Source organism: Bubalus kerabau, chromosome 1, assembly GCF_029407905.1.
Source record: "Bubalus kerabau isolate K-KA32 ecotype Philippines breed swamp buffalo chromosome 1, PCC_UOA_SB_1v2, whole genome shotgun sequence".
Taxonomy (NCBI): Eukaryota; Metazoa; Chordata; class Mammalia; order Artiodactyla; family Bovidae; genus Bubalus; species Bubalus kerabau.
Genome location: NC_073624.1, coordinates 172,741,501 through 172,765,057, shown reverse-complemented (window position 1 = coordinate 172,765,057; position 23,557 = coordinate 172,741,501). Strand labels below are relative to the sequence as shown.

The following is a 23,557-nucleotide window of genomic DNA, read 5'->3' as shown; positions in this document are numbered from 1 at the left end:
ATGGATATTCAGGACCGATTTCTTTAGGATTGACTCGTTGGATCTCCTTGCAGTCTAAGGGACTCTCAAGAGTCTTCTCCAACACCACAGTTCAAAAGCATCATTTCTTCAGCATTTAGCTTTCTTTATAGTCCAACTCTCACATCCATCGGAGAAGGCAGTGGCAACCCACTCCAGTACTCTTGCCTGGAAAATCCCATGGATAGAAGAGCCTGGTAGGTTGCAGTCCATGGGGTTGCGAAGAGTCGAACGCAATGGAGCAACTTCACTTTCACTTTTCACTTTCCTGCATTGGAAAAGGAAATGGCAACCCACTCTGGTGTTCTTGCTGGAGAATCCCAGGGATGGGGAAGCGTGGTGGGCTGCCCTCTATGGGGTCGCATGGAGTCAGACACGACTGAAGCAACTTAGCAGCAGCAGCTGTTCACATCCATACATAACTACTGGAAAAGCCATAGCTTTGATTAGATGGACCTTTGTTAGCAAAGTAATCTCTCTGATTTTTAATATGCTGTCTAGGTTGGTCATAGCTTTTCTTCCAAGGAGCAAGTGTCTTTTAATTTCATGGCTGAAATTACCATCTGCAGTGATTTTGGAGCCCCCCAAAATACAGCCTGTCACTGTTTCCCCATCTATTTGCCATGAAGTGATGGGACCAAATGCCATGATCTTAGTTTTCTGAATGTTGAGTTTTAAGCCACCTTTTTCACTCTCCTCTTTGACTTTCATCAAGAGGCTCTTTAGTTCTTTGCTTTCTGCTATAAGGGTGATGTCATCTGCTTGTCTGAGGTTATTGGTATTTCCCTCAGCAACTTGATTCCAGCTTGTGCTTCATCCAGATCAGTATTTCACATGATGTACTCTGCATATAAGTTAAATAAGCAGAGTGACAATATTCAGTCTTGACGTACTCCTTTTCTTATTTGGAACTAGTCTGCTGTTCCATGTCCAGTTCTAACTCTGGCTTCTTGACCTGCATACAGATTTCTCAGGAGGCAGGTAAGGTGCTAAGGTGGTCTGGTATTCCCATCTCTTTCAGAATTTTCCACAGTTTGTTGTGATCCACACAGTCAAAGGCTTTGGTATATAATCAGTAAAGCAGAAGTTGATGTTTTTCTGAAACTCTCTTGCTTTTTTGATGATCCAGCGGATGTTGGCAATTTAATCTCTGGTTCCTCTGCCTTTTCTAAATCCAGCTTGAACATTTGGAAGTTCACAGTTCACGTACTGTTGAAGCCTGGCTTGGAGAATTTTGAGCATTACTTTGCTAGCATGTGAGATGAGTGCAATTGTGCAGTAGTTTGAGCATTCTTTGGCATTGCCTTTCTTTGGGATTGGAATGAAAACTGACCTTTTCCAATCCTGTGGCCACTGCTGACTTTTCCAAATTTGCTGGCATATTGAGTGCATCACTTTCACAGTATCATTTTTAGGATTTGAAATAGCTCAACTGAAATTCCATCACTTTCACTAGCTTTGTTTGTAGTGATGCTTCCTAAGGCCCATTTGACTTTGCATTCCAGGATGTCTGGCTCTAGGTGAGTTATCATACCATCGTGATTATCTGGGTCTTGAAGATCTTTTCTGTATAGTTCTTCTGTGTATTCTTTCCACCTCTTCTCAATATCTTCTGCTTCTGTTAGGTCTATACCATTTCTGTCCTTTATTGTGCTCATCTTTGCATGAAATATTCCCTTGGTATCTCTGCTTTTGAACTGTGGTCTTGGAGAAGACTCTTGAGAGTCCCTTGGACTGCAAGGAGATCCAACCAGTCCATTCTGAAGGAGATCAGCCCTGGGATTTCTTTGGAAGGAATGATGCTAAAGCTGAAACTCCAGTACTTTGGCCACCTCATGTGAGGAGTTGACTCATTGGAAAAGACCCTGATGCTGGGAGGGATTGGGGGCAGGAGGAGAAGGGGACAACAGAGGATGAGATGGCTGGATGGCATCACTGGCTCGATGGATGTGAGTCTGAGTGAACTCCGGGAGTTAGTGATGGACAGGGAGGCCTGGCATGCTGTGATTCATGGGGTCGCAAAAAGTAGGACACGACTGAGTGACTGAACTGAACTGAACTGAACAGATCTCTGATTTTCTTGAAGTGATCTCTAGTCTTTCCCATTCTATTGTTTTCCTCTATTTCTTTGAACTGATCACTAAGGAAGGCTTTCTTATCTCTCCTTGCTGTTCTTTCAAACTATGCATTAAAATGGGTGTTCAGTTCAGTTCAGTTCAGTCGCTCATTTGTGTCCGACTCTTTGTGACTCCATGGACTGCAACCATCCAGGCTTCCCTGTCCATCACCAACTCCTAGAGCTTGCTCAAACTCATGTCCATCAAGTCAGTGATGCCATCCAACCATGTTATCCTCTGTCACCCCTTTCTCCTCCTACCCTCAATCTTTCCCAGCATCAGGGTCTTTTCCAATGAGTCAGTTCTTCACATCAGGTGGCCGAAGTATTGGAGTTTCAGGTTTAGCATCAGTCCTTCCAATGAACACCCAGGACTGATCTCCTTTAGGATGGACTAGTTGAATCTCCTTGCAGTCCAAGGGACTGTCAAGAGTCTTCTCCAACACCACAGTTCAAAAGCATCAATTATTTGGCCTTCAGCTTTCTTTTTTTTTTTTTTAACCATTTATCATTTATTTATTATTATTATTATTTTTACAGTCCAACTCTCACATCCATACATGACTACTTGAAAAACCTTATGGATATCTAATTGCTCCAGTGTTTCTTTAACCAGGCTGAAGCTTGTGAAAACTGATGGCCAAGTGTTCATCCTTAGTACGGCCCACACACCAAGGAGCTGTATTCCTAGTCAGTTCTCTGGAATCTGGAGCCTCAACATCCCCAAGAATTCATTTAGAGTCAACAAGGTTGGGGTGGGAAATCCACTGTTACTTGTTAAACTGGAAAAAGTAGATCCTATGGTCTGAGAGAACATCTACTGTCACTCAATTTTGCTGGCTGCTCTTGATTGAAAAATTAGAAGAAGGCAGAGGGGTGTACTGGGAGATGTAAGTTCCTCGTATGACTATAGGGGTTGGCATATATGTGGCCATGCTGCTGAGATAGAGGCAGTCCAATTGTTGGGTAAGATGTCCCGTCATGGAGGAGGGATGCAGAGAAATGGGATGATCCATTCCTGGTGTCAGAACTGAACCTGAAGGCTACATGAGGTATGACTGGTGGTGCTTTCAAGACAGGTTAGGTACTTGTGGAGGAGGTGTCTGAGTTACTCTCTGATATGAAGACACAGGAGATGGAAGATAAGGGGACAGTGCAGATTAAGCAAACCTTCTGTTGGGGGTGATGTAAGACCCAACATGAGGGGCTGTGGTGGGGTCAAAGCCATACCAGCCACGTTTCCATTCCTTGGCCAGGCCCGTCCATTTTGAAACTTTCCTTGGTTCTGTCATTTTTTGGACCCTTATCAGCAAATCTGTACATCAAAGGATCAGATGGGGCTGGTACTCCAGAAGGTGTCTTAATATATTTTCTATTAAAGTGGGTGATGATGGGTGCGTGAAAACCGATGGCCAAGAGGTTCTACACTTCTCTGTGGATTCCATCCTTACAAAGCCAAGCCCTCTGCGGGTCCCACTGGTGTCTCAAATGATTCAAGTAGAGATAAACTGACCAAAGGGCTTCAGCATTCCCTCAGGTTTTTGCTCATCCATCGACAATGGAGAGTTTGAGATGTATAAATTTGTGGGGTCCTGCTCCTGTTGCTTTGCCATCTAGGCCTGTACACCACTGGCTTTCAGTGTTGGTACAGCTTTCTGTGTTGTTGAGGGACTGTCAAAAAGCTTTAGCCTTTGCATTTGTTTGTGGTCTTGCCCAGTATGGCCTTAGTGGAGACAATCTTGCCATATGACTCACATGGACTAGGTCCTGGTCCTTAGTTCTTGGCTGTTCTCCCCAGACATAGAGATCGATTTTACTCTGTTGGTCATTAACAAATGCTCTCACTCACTGCTGCTGTTAGGGGTACTCTTGCTTGGTGGTGCCATTTGCTGAGACAATGGCACACATGACCAACCTGAAATTTATGCCCAAGCTGAAGCTCACACAGTTGGGATGTTCGCTTCAGCTGTCCCTGAGCAACACCACGTGCTGCAGACTTCTATGTTTGTTCAACCTCCAAGCTGCATGTGAGGCGGGGTACTGAAGGTTAGTTCTGGCCTTAGAATGTCAAAGATCACTAAGAGGCCTCTTGAACAGGGCTCACTCTTATCTGATCATAGAGAAGTACTGCTCTCCCCTTCTCTAGGAATTCTATCATTCTGATGCTGCCATATCCTGGGCCTTTGCAACTGCCCCGCCTCAGCTTTCCTGCCTTCGGCCCCTAGTAGCATTTTGAAAAATTATTGAGAATTTTCTACATAGAAAATCATATAAATAGAAAAGAATTTACTGCTTACTTTTTATTTTTAGAAAGCTATTTTTATTTCTTTTTCTTCTTTTGTTACACTGTCCAGGAACTCCAGGACAATACTGAATAGGAGTGGTGAGAATGGATGTCCCTGCCTTTCTGATCTTAAGAGGAAAGTATTAACCGTGATGTGAGTGGTAGGTGACTTTCTCTTTCACCCAAGAATCCTCTAGAAGTTGTGGGGTTTTTTCCTAGCTTTGAAGATGTTTTGGAGGAGCCCCACTTTTTATTACTGATTTTGAGCTTTAAGCCATTATAGTCAGTGGTCACGACCTGTATTATATAAAAAACTTGGAAATTGTTGAGATATTTCTTGTAGCCTATTATAGGCTTTTAGTTTAAAGATATTCTACCTATGTTTTAAAAGAATGGGTATTCTCTCCCCAGAGTTCACAGCTGGGCTGCTTTGTGAGCCCAAACCTCTTGTTTTGTAAAACTAGATCTCATTTAGTTCAGGAGTTATCCCCATCCTGGGAAGGATGATGATTTTGGTTATGCCAAGGCATTGACATGGGAATGTTTCATCTTTGGTCATCTTTTATCTTGCAGATGTGCATGGACACATTCTTACTTTAATGGGATGCTGGTCATTCACTTCCACTGGTCTTCATTCAGTGTCTCAGAGATATTCTCCTGGGAATTCGAGCTGCCCTCAAGCACACTATCGGTATGCTCAACACCAGTACACTTGCTAGTACCTATGGGGAAACTGGTTTTGATACTTTATGCCTACTTATTCTAGAAAAGGGAGTGTATTTCCATGTAGCTGTCATGTACAACACTTTTGTGGGGGCCTGGCTTCCCACAGCAACAAGGCACAGGGCCCTTCTGAGAGCTGTTCTGAGGTCTGTCTCTCTTGTCTTCCCTCTGTCATGTGCTGCTCAAGTTCAGACAACCTTTCCATGCTCTAAAGGTAGAAGGGGATAGAATTATTTTAATTTGAAAAGAAAATAGGTTTTTATATTAGACATATAAACATTTGGTGAAATACAGTTTTGTTACCTTCGTAAAGATTAGGTTAAATATTTTATTATAATGAAATAGACATAGTTTAAAATCTAACATTTTAAACCATTTAAAGTGTACAGTGCAGTGGCATAAATACACTCATAGTGTTGTGCAACCATCACCACCGGCCACCTCCGGAACTTTTTATCTTCCCAAACTGAAGCTCTGTCCACATTAAACTACCTCCCCATTTCCTACCTCCCCTTGCCCTACGTAACCACTGTTCTACTTACTGTCCCTATGAATTTGCCTATTGTAGGGATCTCATATGAGTGGAATCATACAGTATTTGTTCTTTTGTATCTTGCTTATTTCACTCAGCATAATGTTTTCAAGGCTCATCAATATTTTTGTTGTGTTCAGTCACTTAGTCATGTCTGACTCTTTGTGACCCCATAGACTACAGCATGCCAGGCTTCTCTGTCCTTCCCTATCTCCTGGAGCTTGCTCAAACTTATGCTCATTGAGTTGGTGATGCCATCCAACCATCTCATCCTCTGTCACCTGCTTCTCCTCAGGCCCTCAATCTTTCTCAGCATCAGAGTTTTTTTTCCAATGAGTCGGCTTTTCACATCAGGTGGCCAAAGTATTGGAGCAAAATGTATCAAAATTTCATTCATTTTTAAGATTGGGTCTAAACTGTTGTTAAAGACTTTCAATGAAATCTGAATTTTGATTTTTGTGGTTTTCATTTTTGGAAGTTTTATTTGGTTCTTTTTAAATCTCTGTCAAATTTATAGTTTCCAGTTGTTGTAGAAATTTACAAGCCTGGTTTTACCCCCTTGAACATAATAAGGATATTTGTTTTATAATTTACATTTGTCTTACTGAAGATCCAAGTATTTGGATTTTTTCAGGTCCGTTTTTCTTTTTTATTTAAAAAAAATTTAGTGTTTAAAATCCTTTGGCAGGAATAATAGCTTTCAGTTGCTAATTATTTGGAATTCTATACCTTTCCTGCTATAACTTTTAATATTATGAAAGTATTTTGAAAGTCTGGAATGTGATTCAGGTTAGCTTATCTATACCAGATGAGTTCTTTTTGGAAGGACTGACAGACTAAATTAATTAAAACAAGGAAAAAGACAGAAGTAGAGAAAGGAAGAAAGGAAAGAAAGAAGGGAGAGAGGAAGAAAGGGAAGGAGGGAGGAAGGAAGGGAGGGAGGAGAAGGAGGAAGGAAGAAAAACTCTTAGAATGGAATACTCAATAATTGTTCTTTTGTTTCAAATATACTTTTGATGTTTTGTAATTTTCTGCATGAAACTTTTGCTGTTTTATTAGCATTATTTTAGAATCTAAACATTTAGGAAAAAAATAATATTTATATATAATGAAAATAGCATTATTATCTTCTATTCCAAAGCATCTTCACCCTTTGAGGACATTAATATCTTCATTACTTACTAAAGAACACTGTTTATTCTATTCCTACATTATTCTCCTTTATTCTCTCTCTAAAATAGTTTATATCTAGTATAGTGTAGCTTATTTACAATCTTTGAAAACTTTACAATTCAAAAACTTTCGCCTAATTTGCCTAATTATTGCCATTTCACTGCCTTAGAACAGAGGCAAATAGAACATGACCTGTGGGTCTTATCTAGCATTTCACTTTCTACTTTAAGGTTTTACTGAAACAGAGCTATGCTAATTTCTTTATTCAAATATTGCTTTAGGCTATTTTTGCCTGTGTAAAATATTTTTTATCTGGCCCTTCACAGAAAAAGTTTGGAGATTCCTTCTTTAAAGGATTTTTGGCCACTGTATCTTACTCATTGTGGAGGGCTGAGTACTTCCTTTCCCGGATTTTTCAATTTTTAGAGAAGTATGGTTGAAATACAATATTATTGGATTGGCCAATGCTTCATTCAGGTTTTCCTGTAAGATGTTACTAAAAAACCTTCACAAACCTTTTTGGCTAACCCAATATATTAATTTCTGGTGTACAACATAGTGATCCAATATTTTTAAAGATTACACCCCACTTAAGGTATTTACAGATTAATGGCTTTATTTTCTGTGCTTTACAATATATCCTTGTTACTCATTTATTCTATACAGAGTAGTTTATGCCACTTTACCTCATACAACTGTCTCCGCTATCCCCCTCCCCTCTCACCACTAGCAATCACTAGTTTGCTCTCTATATTTTAGATTCCATATATAAGTGATAACATAGAGTATTTGTCTTTCTCTGACTTATTTCACTAAGCATTATATTCTCTAGGTCCATCCATGTTCCAAATAGCAGAATTTCATTCTTTTTTTATGACTGAGCAATAGTCTATTGTGTGCGTGCGTGTGTGTGTGTGTGTGTGTGTAAAACATATCTTCTTTATCCACTCATCTGTTGATGGATACTTAGATTGCTTACCTATCTAGGATAATGTAAATAATTCTATGAACATTGGTGTTCATGAATCTTTCCAAATCAGTGTTTTTATTTTCTTTGAATATATGCTCAAAGTGGAATTACTGAATCATTGGTAGTTCTACATTTAGTTTTTTAAGGAACTTTCATACTGTTTTCCATAGTGGATGCACCAACTTACAATTCCACCACATGTACTGAAGTTTCTTTGTCTCCACATCCTTGCCAATATTTGTTATTTGTAGACTTCTGATCAGAGAAGGCAATGGCACCCCACTCCAGTACTCTTGCCTGGAAAATCCCATGGATGGAGGAGCCTGGAAGGCTGCAGTCCATGGGATTGTTGAGGGTCGGACATGACTGAGTGACTTCATTTTCACTTTTCACTTTCATGCATTGGAGAAGGAAATGGCAACCCACTCCAGTGTTCTTGCCTGGAGAATCCCAGGGACAGGGGAGCCTGGTGGGCTGCCGTCTCTGGGGTCGCACAGAGTGGGACACGACTGAAGTGACTTAGCAGTAGCAGTAGCAGACTTCTGATAATAGGCATTTTGACAGGTGAGAGGTGATACCTCACTATGGTTTTGCTTTACATTTCTAAGATGATTAAGAATATTAAGCTTTTTTTTTTCATATACCTATTCAGTTCAGTTCTGTTGCTCAATCATGTCTGATTCTATGACCCCATGGACTGTAGCATGCCAGGCTTCCCTGTCCATCATGAACACCCAGAGCTTGTGCAAACTCATGTCCTCTGAGTCGGTGATGCCATCCAACCATCTCATCCTCTGTCATCCCCTTCTACTCCTGCCCTCAATCTTTCCCAGCATCAGGGTCTTTTCTAATGAGTCAGTTCTTCCCATCAGGTGGCCAAAGTATTGGCGTTTCTACTTCAGCATCAGTCCTTCCAATGAATATTCAGGACTGATTTCCTTTAGGTTTGACCACTTGGATCTCATTGCAGTCCAAAGGACTCTCAAGAGTCTTCTCCAACACCACGGTTCAAAAGCATCAATTCTTCAGTGCTCAGCTTTCTTTACAGTCCAATTCCCACATCCATACATGACTACTGGAAGAACCATAGCTTTGACTAGATGGACCTTTGTTGGCAAAGTAATCTTTCTGCTTTTTAATATGCTGTCTAGGTTGGTCATAACTTTTCTTCCAAGGAGCAAGCATCTTTTAATTTCATGGCCACAGTCATCATCTGCAGTGATTTTGGAGTCCCCCAAATTAAATCTGTTACTGTTTCCATTGTTTCCCCATCTTTTTGCCATGAACTGATGAGACCAGATGCCATGATCTTCGTTTTATGAATGTTGAGCTTTAAGCCAACATTTTCACTCTCCTTTTTCACTTTCATCAAGAGGCTCTTTAGTTCTTCTTCGCTTTCTGCAATAAGGGTGGTGTCATCTGCATACCTCAGGTTATTGATATTTCTCCCAGCAACTTGTGCTTCATCCAGACTGGCATTTCTCATGAGGTACTCTGCATATAATTTAAATGAGCATGTTGACAATATATAGCCTTGATGTACTCCTTTCCAGATTTGGGACCAGTCTGTTATTCCATGTTCAGTTCTAACTTGCTTCTTGACCTGCAAACAGATTTCTCAGGAGGCAGGTCAGGTGGTCTGGTATTCCCATCTCTTTCAGAATTTTCCACAGTTTGTTGTGATCCACACAGTCAAAGGCTTTGGCATAGTCAATAAAGCAGAAATAGATGTTTTTCTGGAACTCTCTTGCTTTTTCAATGATCCAGCAGATGTTGGCAATTTGATCTCTGGTTCCTCTGCCTTTTCTAAATTCAGCTTGAACATCTAGAAGTTCATGGTTCATGTATTGTTGAAGCCTGGCTTGGAGAATTTTGAGCATTACTTTGCTAGCATGTGAGATGAGTGCAATTGTGCAGTAGTTTGAACATTCCTTGACATTGCCTTTCTTTGGGATTGGAATGAAAACTGACCTTTTCCAGTCCTGTGGCCACTGAGTTTTCCAAATTTTCTGGCATATTGAGTGCAGCATTTTCACAACATCATCTTTTAGGATTTGAAATAGCTCAACTGGAATTCCATTGCCTCCACTAGCTTTGTTCATAGTGATGCTTCCTAAGACCCACTTGACTTCGCATTCCAGGATGTCTGGTTGTAAGTGAGTGATCACATCATTGTGGTTATCTGGGTCCAGCACGGTGCTGTAATGACTTTGAGGAGATACCCCTCATCCAAGTGCAGAGAAGCCCCAGCAAGAAGGTAGGCCCTGGAGCAGCAGCTGTGTGCTACTGGAGCAGCGGCTAAGCTGGCTCTGGAGTGACTTTAAGAAGATACCCCATGTCCAAGGGCAAAGGAGAATCCTCAGCAAGACAGTAGGAGGGGTGAAATCATGGTTAGAATCAAACCCCATACCAGCTCAGAGGGCTCAAACAAACCTTGTGTGCACCAGGACCACAGAGACTGAGCCAGAACTGTGTTTGAGTATTTTCTGTGGAGGTGTGGGTCAGGAGTGGACTGCTGCAGGGGCAGGGGCTGTGGGTGAAGTAGACTAGGGTATGGCATAAGCCCTCTTGGAGGAGGTCGCCATTAACCCCACCATAGAACCACCAGAACTTACACAGGACTGGGGAAACAGACTCTTGGAGGGCACAAACAAAACCTTGTGTACACCAGGACCTAGGAGAAAGGAGCAGTGACCCCACAAGAGACACCCAGACTTGCCTATGAGTGTCCAGGAGTCTCTGGTGGAGGTGTGGGTCAGCGGTGGCCTGCTGCAGGGTTGGGGGCACTGAGTGCAGCAGTGTGTGCATGGGGCCTTTTGAAGGAGCTCCCCATTATCTTCATTACCTCCACCATAGTTTGGCCTCAGGTCAATTAACAGGGAGGGAACACAGCCCCACCCATCAACAGAAAATTGGATTGAAGATTTACTGAACATGGCCCCGCCTATCAGAACAAGACCCAGTTTTCCCTCAGTCAGTCTCTCCCAATAAGCCTCTTATCCTTATCCATAGGAGGGCAGATAGAATAAAAACCATAATTACAGAAAACAAACCAATCTGATCACATGGACCACAGCCTTGTCTAACTCAATGAAACTATGAGCCATGCCATGTAGGGCCACCCAAGATGGACAGGTCATGGTGGAGAGTTCTGATAAGACATGGTCCACTGGAGAAGGGAATGGCAAACCACTTCACTATTCTTGCCTCGAGAACCCCATATACCTGTTGACCATCTGTATATCTTCTTTGGAAAATTTTCTGTTCAGATCTTCTGCCAAATTTTTAAATTAAGTCTTTGGTTTCTTGATATTGAGTTATATAAGCTCTTTATATATGTTGGATACTAACTCTTAAAGGTTATGTCATTTTCATATATTTTCTCCCATTCAGTATGTTGTGTTTTTGTTTTGCTGATGGTTTCTTTTGTTCTGCAAAAGATTTTAAGTTTAATTAGGTCCCATTTATTCTTTTATTTTTTATTTTTTTGCATTTTTATTTTTTAATAAATTTATTTATTTTCTTTTTTTTTAAATTTTATTTTTAGACTTTACATAACTGTATTAGTTTTGCCAAATATACTTTACAATATTGTATTGGTTTTGCCGTACATCAACATGAATCTGCCATGGGTATACATGTGTTCCCCATCCTGAACCCCCCTCCCACCTCCCTCCCCATACCATCCCTCTGGGTCATCCCAGTGCACCAACCCCAAGCATCCTGTATCATGCATCGAACCTGGACTGGTGATTTGTTTCATATATGATATTATACATGTTTCAATGCCATTCTCCCAAATCAACCCACCCTCTCCCTCTCTCACAGAGTCCAAAAGACTGTTATATACATCTGTGTCTCTTTTGCTGTCTTGCATACAGGGTTATTGTTACCATCTTTCTAAATTACATATATATGCATTAGTATACTATATTAGTGTTTTTCTTTCTGGCTTACTTCACTCTGTATAATAGGCTCCAGCTTCATCCACCTCATTAGAACTGATTCAAATGTATTCTTTTTAAAGGCTGAGTAATACTCCATTGTGTATATGTACCACAGCTTTCTTATCCATTCGTCTGCTGATGGACATCTAGGTTGCTTCCATATCCTGGCTATTATAAACAGTGCTGCGATGAACATTGGGGTACACGTGTCTCTTTCAATTCTGGTTTCCTCAGTGTATATGCCTAGTAGTGGGATTGGTGGGTCATAAGGCAGTTTTATTTCCAGTTTTTTAAGGAATCTCCACACTGTTCTCCATAGTGGCTAGTATGCATTGTAATACTACGCAAATATACTAGTTTGCATTCCCACCAACAATGTAAGAGGGTTCCCTTTTCTCCACACCCTCTCCAGCATTTATTGCTTGTAGACTTTTGGATAGCAGCCATTCTGACTGGCGTGAAATGGTACCTCATTGTGGTTTTAATTTGCATTTCTCTGATAATGAGTGATGTTGAGCATCTTTTCATGTGTTTGTGAGCCATCTGTATGTCTTCTTTGGAGAAATGTCTGTTTAGTTCTTTGGCCCATTTTTTGATTGGGTCGTTTATTTTTCTGGAATTGAGCTGCAGGGTTGCTTATATATTTTTGAGATTAGTCCTTTGTCAGTTGCTTTATTTGCTATTATTTTCTCCCATTCTGAAGGCTGTCTTTTCACCTTGCTTATAGTTTCCTTTGTTGTGCAGAAGCTTTTAATTTTAATTAGGTCCCATTTGCTTATTTTTGCTTTTATTTCCAATATTCTGGGAGATGGGTCATAGCAGATTCTGCTGTGATGTATGTTGGAGAGTGTTTTGCTTTTCTTTCTTTTGCCTTAGGAGACAGATTTCAAAAGAAATATTGGTACTATTTATGTCAAAGAATGTTCTGCCTATGTTCTCTTCTAGGAGCTTTATGGTTTCAGGGTCTTACATTTTGGTCTTTAATCCACTTTGAATTTATTTTTGTATATGAGGTGAAGAAATGTTCCAATCTCATATTTTACATGTAGCTGTCCAGTTTTCACAGCCCCACTTGTTGAAGAGATGGTCTTTTGTCCACTGTATATTCTTGCCTCTTTATCATAAATTGACCATAAGTGTGTGAGTTTATTTCTAGGCTCTCTGTTATATTGATCTGTGTGTCTGTTTTTGTGCCAGTACCATGCTGTTTTGATTACTGTTGCTTTGTAATATAGTCCAAAGCCAGAGACTGTAATACCTCAAGCTTTGTTCTTTTTTCTCAAGATTGCATTGGCAATTCATGCTATTTCTTTGGTTTGATATACATTTTAGGATTACATGTTCTACTTCTGTGGAAAATGTCATGGATATTTTGATAGAGATTGCATTATATATGTAAATTGCTTTGGTAGTATGGACATTTTACTAATATTAATTCTTCCACCTCAAAACACCATGGTTTTTCCATGACTACTGGAATGGTTTTTCCATGACTATTGGAAAAACCATAGTTTTGACTATATGTACCTTTGTCTAAAAAGTGATGTCTCTGCTTTTTAATACACTATGTAGGTTTGTCATAGCTTTCCTTCCAAGGAGCAAGTGTCTTTTAATTTCATGGCATTTTTGTGTTGTTTCTGAACTTAGAGGAATGACTTTCACTTTTTCACATTTGAGAATGACGTAAGCTGAGTTTGTCTTAAATGCCCTTTATTATATTCAGACATATTCCCTCTATACCAGCTTTGATGGGAATTGTTATCATGAATGAATGTAGAATTTTGTCAAGTGTGTTTTTTGAACCTATTGAGATAATCATGTGATTTTTATCTTTCCTTTTGTTAATGTGATGTATCATATTAATGAATTCACACTGTGAATATTGAATCATCCTTACAACCCTGGAGTAAATCCCACTTGATCATGATATACAATTCTTTTTATATGTTGCTGGGTTTGGTTCTTTTTCTTTATATATATATATATATATATATTTTTTTTTTTATTGAAGTATAGTTGACTTACAATGTTTCAGGTGCACAGCAAGGTGATTCGGTTGTACAAATACACATATATTATTTTCGAAAGTATTTTCCATCATAGGTTATTACAAGATATTGAATAGAGTTCCTTGTGCTATACAGCAAACCTTTGTCACTTGTTGCATATCTATTTTTTAGTTAGAAATCTAAAAAATAAAAAGAAATCTAGCATTCTGTTCATCCTAAGTCAAAGAAGTAGAATCAAAATGTCATAATATTTTTAGTTAGGCAAAAGTTCTTGTTTTCTAAAATATATATATTATACATATTTATATGTATGTATACAAAAGCTTTTCTATTATACTTCATAAAGGCTTGAGAAAGAACATCAAAAAAAGAAGAGATGGAGAAACTGGAAAACAGAAACTAAATGAAACGGGAGCACTGAATATGAAATAGAAAATGTGAAACAAACTAGATAAAAGTAAAAGATCATCATATAGTCCAGTTGTTTTTAAACATGACTGCTCATTAGAAACATATCTGGAGCTCTGCAGAAGAAAAGCAATACCTGGGCATTTGTATTTTCCAAAAGATTTCAAGATAATTCTGACATGCATATAGATTTTAAAAAGTGATTACAGGTTTTTCTACTAAATTGTACTTTTGGTGATATAGAGTTCTATAATTTTTCTCTTGTCCAATCATGATACAATGCTATTAAGTGAGTTATAGTTACATAATTACAATAGTAAAAGATGTTTGTCAGTTTTCACAATCAATAGTCAGACAAAAAAAAAAAAAAACAATTACAATCCATAATGGGAACAGGATTAACTTAACAATGTAAAATAATTACATACAATTTGGGGGGCCAAGCAGAGAGATGTGGTATGTGGAAGTGCGTATGTTTTCATCCACCTAGCCAGTCTATGTATTTTGGTTTGTGCAATTAATCCATTTACATTTAAGGTAATTATTGGTATTGAAGGTGGGAGAAGGGGATGACAGAAGGTGAGATGGTTGGATGGCATCACTGACTCAATGGACATGAGTTTGAGTAAACTCTGGGAGTTGGCAATGGACAAGGAGGCCTGGCGTGCTGCAGTCCATGGGGTCACAAAGAGTCGGACATGACTGAGCGACTGAACTGAACTGATGATCCTATTACCGTTTTCTTGTTTTCTGTTTATTTTCTGAAGGTTCCTTTAGCAGTTGTTGTAAAGCTGGTTTAGAGGTGCTAAATCTTCTTAACTTTAGCTTGTCTGGAAAGCTTTTGATTTCTTCATCAAATCTGAAGGAGAGTCTTGCTGGGTACAGTATTCTTGGTTGCAGGTTCTTTTCTTTCATCACTTTAAATACATCATGCCATTCCCTTCTGGCTAGTAGAGTTTCTGTTGAGAAATCAGCTGATAGCCTGATGGGAGTTCCCTTGTATGTTATTTGTTGTTTTCCCCTTGTTGCTTTTAATATTTTATATCTGTCTTAATTTTTGTCAGTTTGATTACTATGTGTCTTGGTGTATTCCTCCTTGGGTTTATCCTGCCTGGGACTTTGTGCTTCCTGGACTTGGATTATTTCCTTTCTGGGAAGTTTTCAGCTATTATCTCTTCATATATTCTCTCAGGTCCTTTCTTGCTTCTCCTTCTCCCCTATATAATGTGAATGTTGGTGTGTTTAATGTTGTCCCAAAGGTCCCTTAGACTGTCTTCATTTCTTTTCATTCTTTTTTTTTCTATATTCTGTTCTGTGGCAGTCATTTCCACCATTCTGTCCTCCAGGTCATTTATCTGTTTTTCTGCCTTAGTTATTCTTCTATTGATTCCTTCTAGTGTATTGTTCATCTGTTTGTTTGTCCTCTAGTTCTTCTAGGTCTTTGGTAAACATTTCTTGTATCTTCTCAATCTTTGCCTCCACTCTTTTTTCTGAGATCCTGAATCATTTTCACTATCATTATTCTGAATTCTTTTTCTGGAAGGTTGCCTATATCCACTTCATTTAGTTGTTCCTCTGGCGTTCTAATCTTGTCCCTCCATCTGGGACATAACTACCTGCTTTTTCATCATAATTCACTGTAATATGGTTTTTGTTTTAGCCACTGTGAGACTATACTTCTTCTATCTGCCCTCTGATGGATGAGGCCAAGAGGCTGTGTAAGCTTGTTGATGGGAGGGACTGGTGACAAGAAAAACTGGGTCTTTCTCTGGTGGGCAGGGCCTTGCACAGTAAAGATTTAATCCAATTACCTGCTGATGAGGGCTTCCCTGGTGGCTCAGATGGTAAAGAATCTGCCTGCAATATGGGAGACCTGGGTTCTATCCCTGGGTCAGGAAGAGCCCCTTTGAGAAAGGAATGGCAACCCATTCTACTATTCTTTCCTGGAGAATCCCACGGACAGAGGAGCCTGGTGGGCTATAGTCCATGGGATAACAAAGAGTCGGACATGACTAAGTGACTAACACTTTCACATCTGCTGATGGGTGGGGTTGCACTCCCTCCCTGATACTTGTTTGGCCTGAGGTGACCCAGCTCTGGGGCCTATGGGCTCTATAGTAAGGTTAATGTGACCCCCAAGAGAGTTTATGCCAAGGGGGACCTTCCTGGCCTGATGCTGCCAGTGCCCCCATCCCTGTGTTGAGCCCCTGCTGACCCATGCCTCCATAGGGGGCCCTCCAACACGCAGTTACTTTTGGTTCAGTCTCCTGTAGGGTCATTGATCATTTCTTCTGGGTCTTTGTGCACACAAAATTTGGTTTGTGCCCTCCAAGATGAGTCTATGTCTCCCCCAGTCCTCTAGACGTCCTATAATCAAATCCCACTGGCTCTCAAGGCCAGATTTCCTGGGGATTCCCAATCCCTTTGTCAGATCACCAGGCTGGGAAGCCTGATGTAGGGTTCAGAACCTTCACAACAGTGCAAGAAGTTCTTTGGTATTATTGTTCTCCAGTTTGTGGGTCATCCAGCTGGCAGGTATGGGATTTGATTTTACTGTGATTGTGCCGCTCCTCCCATCTCACTGTGATTTCTTCTTTGTCTTTGGACATGGAGTATCTTTTTTTGGTGGGTTCCCGTGTCCTCTGAACAACCTCCTGTAGATGGTTGTTCAACAGCTAGTTGCAATTTTGGTGCTCTCACAGGAGGAGACGAGTTCACATCCTTCTACTGTGCCATCTTGAACTGGAACTGATTTTAATATTGATTTTTATATTTATAGGAACATGAAATAGCCTTTACTATTAATTCTGATGACAGATATATAACAGACTATTCCATTATTAATGACTTACTTCACATTTCATTTTGTATTTTTAAAATTTGTAACATATCACCAATTTCCAGACATTTAATAAAATAATTTATTGCCATTTTATTTTTTAATTTAATTTTTATTTTATTCTAGACTATAGTTAGTAAAGTAATGCTCAAAATTCTGCAAGCCAGGCTTCAGCAATACGTGAACCGTGAACTTCCAGTTGTTCAAGCTGGTTTTAGAAAAGGCAGAGGAACCAGAGACCAAATTGCCAGCATCCGCTGGATCATTGAAAAAGCAAGAGAGTTCCAGAAAAAACATCTATTTCTGATTTATTGACTATGCCAATGCCTTTGACTGTGTGGATCACAATAAACTGTGGAAAATTCTGAAAGAGATGGGAATACCAGACCACCTGACCTGCCTCTTGAGAAATTTGTATGCAGGTCAGGAAGCAACAGTTAGAACTGGACATGGAACAACAGACTGGTTCCAAATAGGAAAAGGAGTACGTCAAGGATGTTTATTGTCACCCTGCTTATTTAACTTCTATGCAGAGTACATCATGAGAAACTCTGGACTGGAAGAAGCACAATCTGGAATCAAGATTGCCGGGAGAAATATCAATAACCTCAGATATGCAGATGACACCACCCTTATGGCAGAAAGTGAAGAGGAACTAAAAAGCCTCTTGATGAAGGTGAAAGAGCAGAATGAAAAAGTTGGCTTAAAACTCAGCATTCAGAAAAGAAGATCATGGCATCTGGTCCCATCACTTCATGGGAAATAGATGAGGAAACAGTGGAAACAGTGTCAGACTTTATCTTTTGGGCTCCAAAATCACTGCAGATGGTGATCGCAGCCATGAAATTAAAAGACGCTTACTCCTTGGAAGAAAAGTTATGACCAACCTAGATAGCATATTAAAAAGCAGAGACACTACTTTGCCAACAGAGGTCCATCTAGTCAAGGCTATGGTTTTTCCTGTGGTCATGTATGGATGTGAGAATTGGACTATAAAGAAAGTTGAGTGCTGAAGAATTGATGCTTTTGAACTGTGGTGCTGGAGAAGACTCTCGAGAGTCCCTTGGACTGCAAGGAGATCCAACCAGTCCATCATAAAGGAAATCAGTCCTGGGTGTTCATTGGAAGGACTGATGTTGACACTGAAACTCCAATATTTTGGCCACCTGATGCAAAGAGCTGACTCATTTGAAAAGACTCTGATGTTGGGAAAGATTGAAGGCAGGAGGAGAAGGGGACAACAAAGGATGAGATGGTTGGATGGCATCACCGACTCAATGGACATGAGTTTGAGTCAACTCCTGCAGTTGGTGATGGACAGGGAGGCCGGGCATGCTGTGGTTCATGAGGTTGCAACGAGTTGGACATGACTGAGCAACTGAACTGAACTGACTGAAGAAAACATAGGAATAAATCTTTATGACCTTAGTTTAAGCAATGGTTTCTTAGATATGACACAAAAAGCACAAATGGGAAAAGAAAATAGAGAATTTGGACTTCTTTAAAACTAAAATCTTAGTGTGTCATAAAGCATGTTCAAGACAGTGAAAACACAGCCCACCTACTGTGAGAAGATATTTGCAAACCATGTATCTGATGAGACTTGTATCAAGAATTTATAAAGCACTCTTGCAACTCAATAACAAAAAAAGTACCAATGTGAAACTATCACAAACTGAAAGAATATTCAGTAAAGTAGAATACAAAAACCCAATAGCCTGCATATAATAACATTAAGGAATTTCCCGGTGCTCCAGTTGTTAGGACTAGGCACTTTCACTGATGAAGCCCGGGTTCAATCCCTGGTCAGGAAACTAAGATCCCACAAGCTGTGCAGCAGAGCCAAATAAATAAAATAAAATAAAAATGTGTTAGAAGATACCAATATCAGGAACAAAGATGAGTGACTACTGTGGGCATTGAAAGAATAATAAGGAAATGTTTACTAACTTTACAGCCATAAATTCAATAATTCAAGTGAAAGGGACAGCTTCCTTAAAAGATAAAAAGTACCAAAACTCATTCAAGAAGAAACAAACCACCTGAATAGTCCTACATGTATTACAGAAATTGAATTCACAGTTAAAAACCCTTCAGAAAAGAAAATTCTAGATTCAGTGATTTTACTAGCCATCATACAGATAAATCTCGAATGCATTATGTTAAGTAGAGGAAGTCAGACTTGAAAGACTACATATATGATATTCCAGAAAAGGCCAAACTATGTGGATGGAAAAGTAGCTTAGTGGTTTAGAGGGGCTGGGGGGGAAAGGAAGGCTTGACAATAAAGGTGCACAGGGAAACTGGTGGTAGGGATGAGGGGTACAAAGGAATTTATAACTTGGTGGTGGTGGTAACAGGATTGTATTTATTTGTCAAGACTTGCATGATTGGATACAATTTACTATTTCTATATTATATCTTAATCAAAAAGGTTTTGACAAGTGGATGGCGGATCTATACCTAGTAATTTACCTTAAAGTATTGAGTGGGCTATGAAGAAAGGCAAAAACATAATGATCTATAACACATAATTCTCAAAAAGAAACAGTGTGTCTAGACCTGACTAGGAAGGAAATAATATTGGAGGGAAAGCTGTTTTAGACAGTTGTATCCCTAAATCTCCCTATTCCACATCTCTAGGCTAGTATACCTTACTGACTATTGCAAAAATCTGGTTTTGTTTTCTGCTGGGAGTAAAACAAGTAATTCACATTGAGGTGTCTCAGGGCAGTTCAGGGCCCTTAGATGCCAAAATTGGAGGATTAGGAGATGGCTTACTTAATGAAGAGTATGCCACCTTTGACCTGAGCTGCCAGAACCCTGAAGTAAGACTCCCACCATTCAAGAAGGAGTTTGGGGTCCTCTGGAGAAGCTAACAAGCCCAAGAAAGATGTCCTAAAGATACTGACATCAGCATCTCTCCTATGACTCATCCAGTTCTCTCCCTAGGAAATTCAAAGTAAACAAGCTAGGTCCACATCCCAGAGTTTCCAATCATTTTTTATTCCAACACTCATAATTTCAAATAGAAGACCAGACATCCAAGAAAAGTCTCTAAACACAGAAAATAAGCATCAAATCAATCAAGTTGAAAACAGCAATTTGTAGGAAACAAACGCAGCTGGGAGAAGAAAACAAAAGTCATTAAGGATTTCAAGTTCTTTAAAATTTAGAAAAAATGAATACATTTCACTTTATTCCTCCCAGTGACCACAATGCCACAGGCCACTTACCATTAGATTCTGAAAGGTGGACAAAAGGAGGCAAATTAGCTAGGGACCTCAGGACTCAAATAACAACCCAGTGGGGAGTTTCCTGGGGTTTTGTTTCCTCCCATGCATCCAACTTGAGGTTGGGGAAGTCTGGAATCTGGAAATACCAACCTGGAAATCACACACATACACATTCCTTAAGAAAAGCCAAAGGTCCAGAAAAGTTTTGCCTACCATGACAAAAACCTTTTTACCACTCTGTTCTTGTGGCAAACAAGAGGAGAGCTGCAATTCCCAAACAGGCATTGCAGACACTGAATTCATTGGTAAGAGGCCATGTTCCAACCTCTTTTCCCTTTAGTAAGGTGGTCCTCATGAAACCTGTGAGCCAAGATATCTCATACCCAGCATTATTGACAGTTGGGGCTGGAAAGCCTTTTCTCTGGAAGGATATACTATGCACTATAGGATGTACAGCAGTATCCCTGTATAACTCACCAGACGCCAATAGCACACTCCCCCAATTCCTATAATCAAAAATATATCCAGATATTACCAAATGTGCTCTTGGAATATCACCTCTGATTGAGAATTAATGATCTCTGACTTCACAACCCCTTGCAGGAAGGATAGGACATGCAAGTCAGACACATTGTAGAGCCTGTCTTCACTCCTCACCTGCAGTAGGAGGTAACACCCTTCCCCATCTCAAGCCAGCACTGAGAAGACTATGAGGTGGGATCCCATCATCTTGGAAGCATGCAAGTGGACAAACAAGAATAGCCCTGCAGAAACTTGATATACTGCTGTTGGAACCACAGTTCACCAGAGTGAGCCAGGATGTGCATTCTGGACCTAAACAGATTTTCAACCTGCTAAAATAGAAGATTTAAGTGGAAACCAGCATCTCATGAGTAATACTCAAAATGCATAGGACACAGTCCAAAATTACTTGTCACACTATTGAAGTCACTCAGTTGTGTCCGACTCTCTGCAACCCCATGGACTGTAGCCTACAGGGCTCCTCTCTCCATTGGATTTTCCAGGAAAGAGTACTGGAGTGGATTGCCATTTCCTTCTCCAGGGGATCTTCCTGACCCAGGGATTGAACCCAGGTCTCCCGCATTGCAGGCAGACACTTTACCATCTGTGCCACCAGGGAAGCCCTTGTCACACTAATAACTAGTAAACTCTCAATTCCAATAAGAAAAGACTATTAGCCAGTCAGAATGGCTACTATCCAAAGTCTACAAACAATAAATGCTGGAGAGGGTGTGGAGAAAAGGGAACCCTCTTACACTGTTGGTGGGAATGCAAACTAGTATAGCCACTATGGAGAACAGTGTGGAGATTCCTTAAAAAAACTGGAAATAGAACTGCCATATGACCCAGCAATCCCACTGCTGGGCATACACACCAAGGAAACCAGAATTGAAAGAGACACATGTACCCCAATGTTCATTGCAGCACTGTTTATAATAGCCAGGACATGGAAGCAACCTTGACGTCCATCGGCAGATGAATGGATAAGAAAGCTGTGGTACATATAGACAATGGAATATTACTCAGCCATTAAAAAGAATGCATTTGAATCAGTTTTAATGAGGTGGATGAAACTGGAGCCTATTATACAGAGTGAAGTAAGCCAGAAAGAAAACCACCAATACAGTATATTAATGGATATATATGGAATTTAGAAAGATGGTAATGATAGCCCTATAGGCCAGACAGCAAAAGAGACACAGATGTAAAGAACTGTCTTTTGGACTCTGTGGGAGAAGGCGAGGGTGGGATGATTTGAGAGAATAGCATTGAAACATGTATATTATCATATGTGAAACAGATCGCCAGTCCAGGTTCAATGCATGAGACAGGGTACTCAGGGCTGGTGCACTGGGATGACCCAGGGAGATGGGATGGGGAGGGATGTGGGAGGAGGGGTCAGGATGCAGAACATGTGTACACCCATGGCTGATTCATGTCAATGTATGGCAAAAAGCCATTACAATATTGTAAAGTAATTAGTGTCCAATTAAAATAAATAAATTAAAAAAAGAAAAGACTATTAATGAGCACCAACATCAAGCTCACATAGCTATTGAATTACTGGGCAAGGAGTTTAAGGAAGCCATTATAAAAGTTCTCCATTGAACAATTATGAACACACTTGAAACATATTAAAGAACAAGAAACATTGAAAAAATAGAAATTTCTGGCAATACATATAAAGACAAGGGATTAATATCAAGAAATAGAGTGTACAGAGATTTCCCAATACCTCATATGCTGATACATGCATTGACTCCCCATTAACAACCTCTGTACCTTCTGTCTACTTTGGCTGTGAACCTAAAACTGCTATAAAAAATGAAAAAAGAAATATAAGAAACAGAGCAGAGGTTGGCAAACTACCTACTTCTGCACATCTGAACTAATGTACATTTGTACATTCTTAACTAAGAACAGTTTATACACTTTTATTGCTTGGGGTTAAAACAAGAAAATATTTTATGAGATGCAAAAATTAAATAAAATTGCAATTTCAGTGTCTGTAAATACAGTTTGTTGGAATATAGTCCTGTTCATTTGTGTATGTACTGTCACAACAACAGAGTTCTGAAGTTTCCAGAGAGGGGGCTTAAGTCCTATAGTGCATTTTTCCAACCCTTTTTTCCCCCAACATCTGTATAACTTGCTTTATTCAATGGTACATTAGCAAATACGATCAAGTAGAGGTGTGAAAAGTGCTTGTACATTTCTGAAATGCTGCAACTGAGACATGACCAAATCTAAGCTTGCTGGCTGGATGTTGGGAGACTCAGGATGGAACCATTCCCATTGCATCAACCAACAGCCAGGCAGCTAAGTAGGGAGAGAGACCACCACCATCCAGGGAGCAAGACCACCCCGAGTCTAACTGAGCACCCTCCAGGGAGTGAAACCACAGAGAGCCAGCCATGGTGGGGATGGGGGAGGTGGGGTGTGGAGGGGGGACCACTGAGAGCTGGCTCCCGGCTGAGGAGCTAGACAGCTGGTGTTCGTGCTGTGGCGGCTTCGTACTATCGTGTGCCTGGGCACTGTCGCGTGTTTATGGCGTCACAGCTTGTGCGCGCCAGCCCTGACGTCCTTGAGACACGCCCACATGGCCGCCGCACTGACTGGCCCTCGCACTGGGCCTGGAGAGTCCTGGCCCACGACCCCGAGCCTCCTCCTGCTCCTGTTCCTCCTGCCTCCCACCCAGGTTGAAGCCACAGCCCACAGGCACCCTGCCAGTGAGGAGGTCGCGTTTAGCCGTGATGTGGGTAGGACCTCTCCAAGCCCAG

The 23,557-nt window shown here is 40.4% G+C and overlaps 1 protein-coding gene and 1 pseudogene across 2 annotated transcripts in view; one reads left to right on the top strand and one right to left on the bottom strand.

The window, feature by feature from the left end:
- Positions 1 to 3,294: 3,294 nt before the first annotated feature.
- On the bottom strand, positions 3,295 to 4,020 carry LOC129659313 (RNA-binding motif, single-stranded-interacting protein 2-like; annotated as a pseudogene).
- A 19,345-nt stretch (positions 4,021 to 23,365) lies between these two features.
- The window catches only part of PRSS38 (serine protease 38), a 32,167-nt gene continuing 31,975 nt past the window's right edge, over positions 23,366 to 23,557 (top strand). For both annotated transcript variants that reach the window (XM_055566470.1, XM_055566469.1), the window contains exon 1: positions 23,366 to 23,557. In XM_055566470.1, coding sequence (XP_055422445.1) covers positions 23,377 to 23,557 — 181 coding nt within the window. In that variant the 5' untranslated portion in view covers positions 23,366 to 23,376.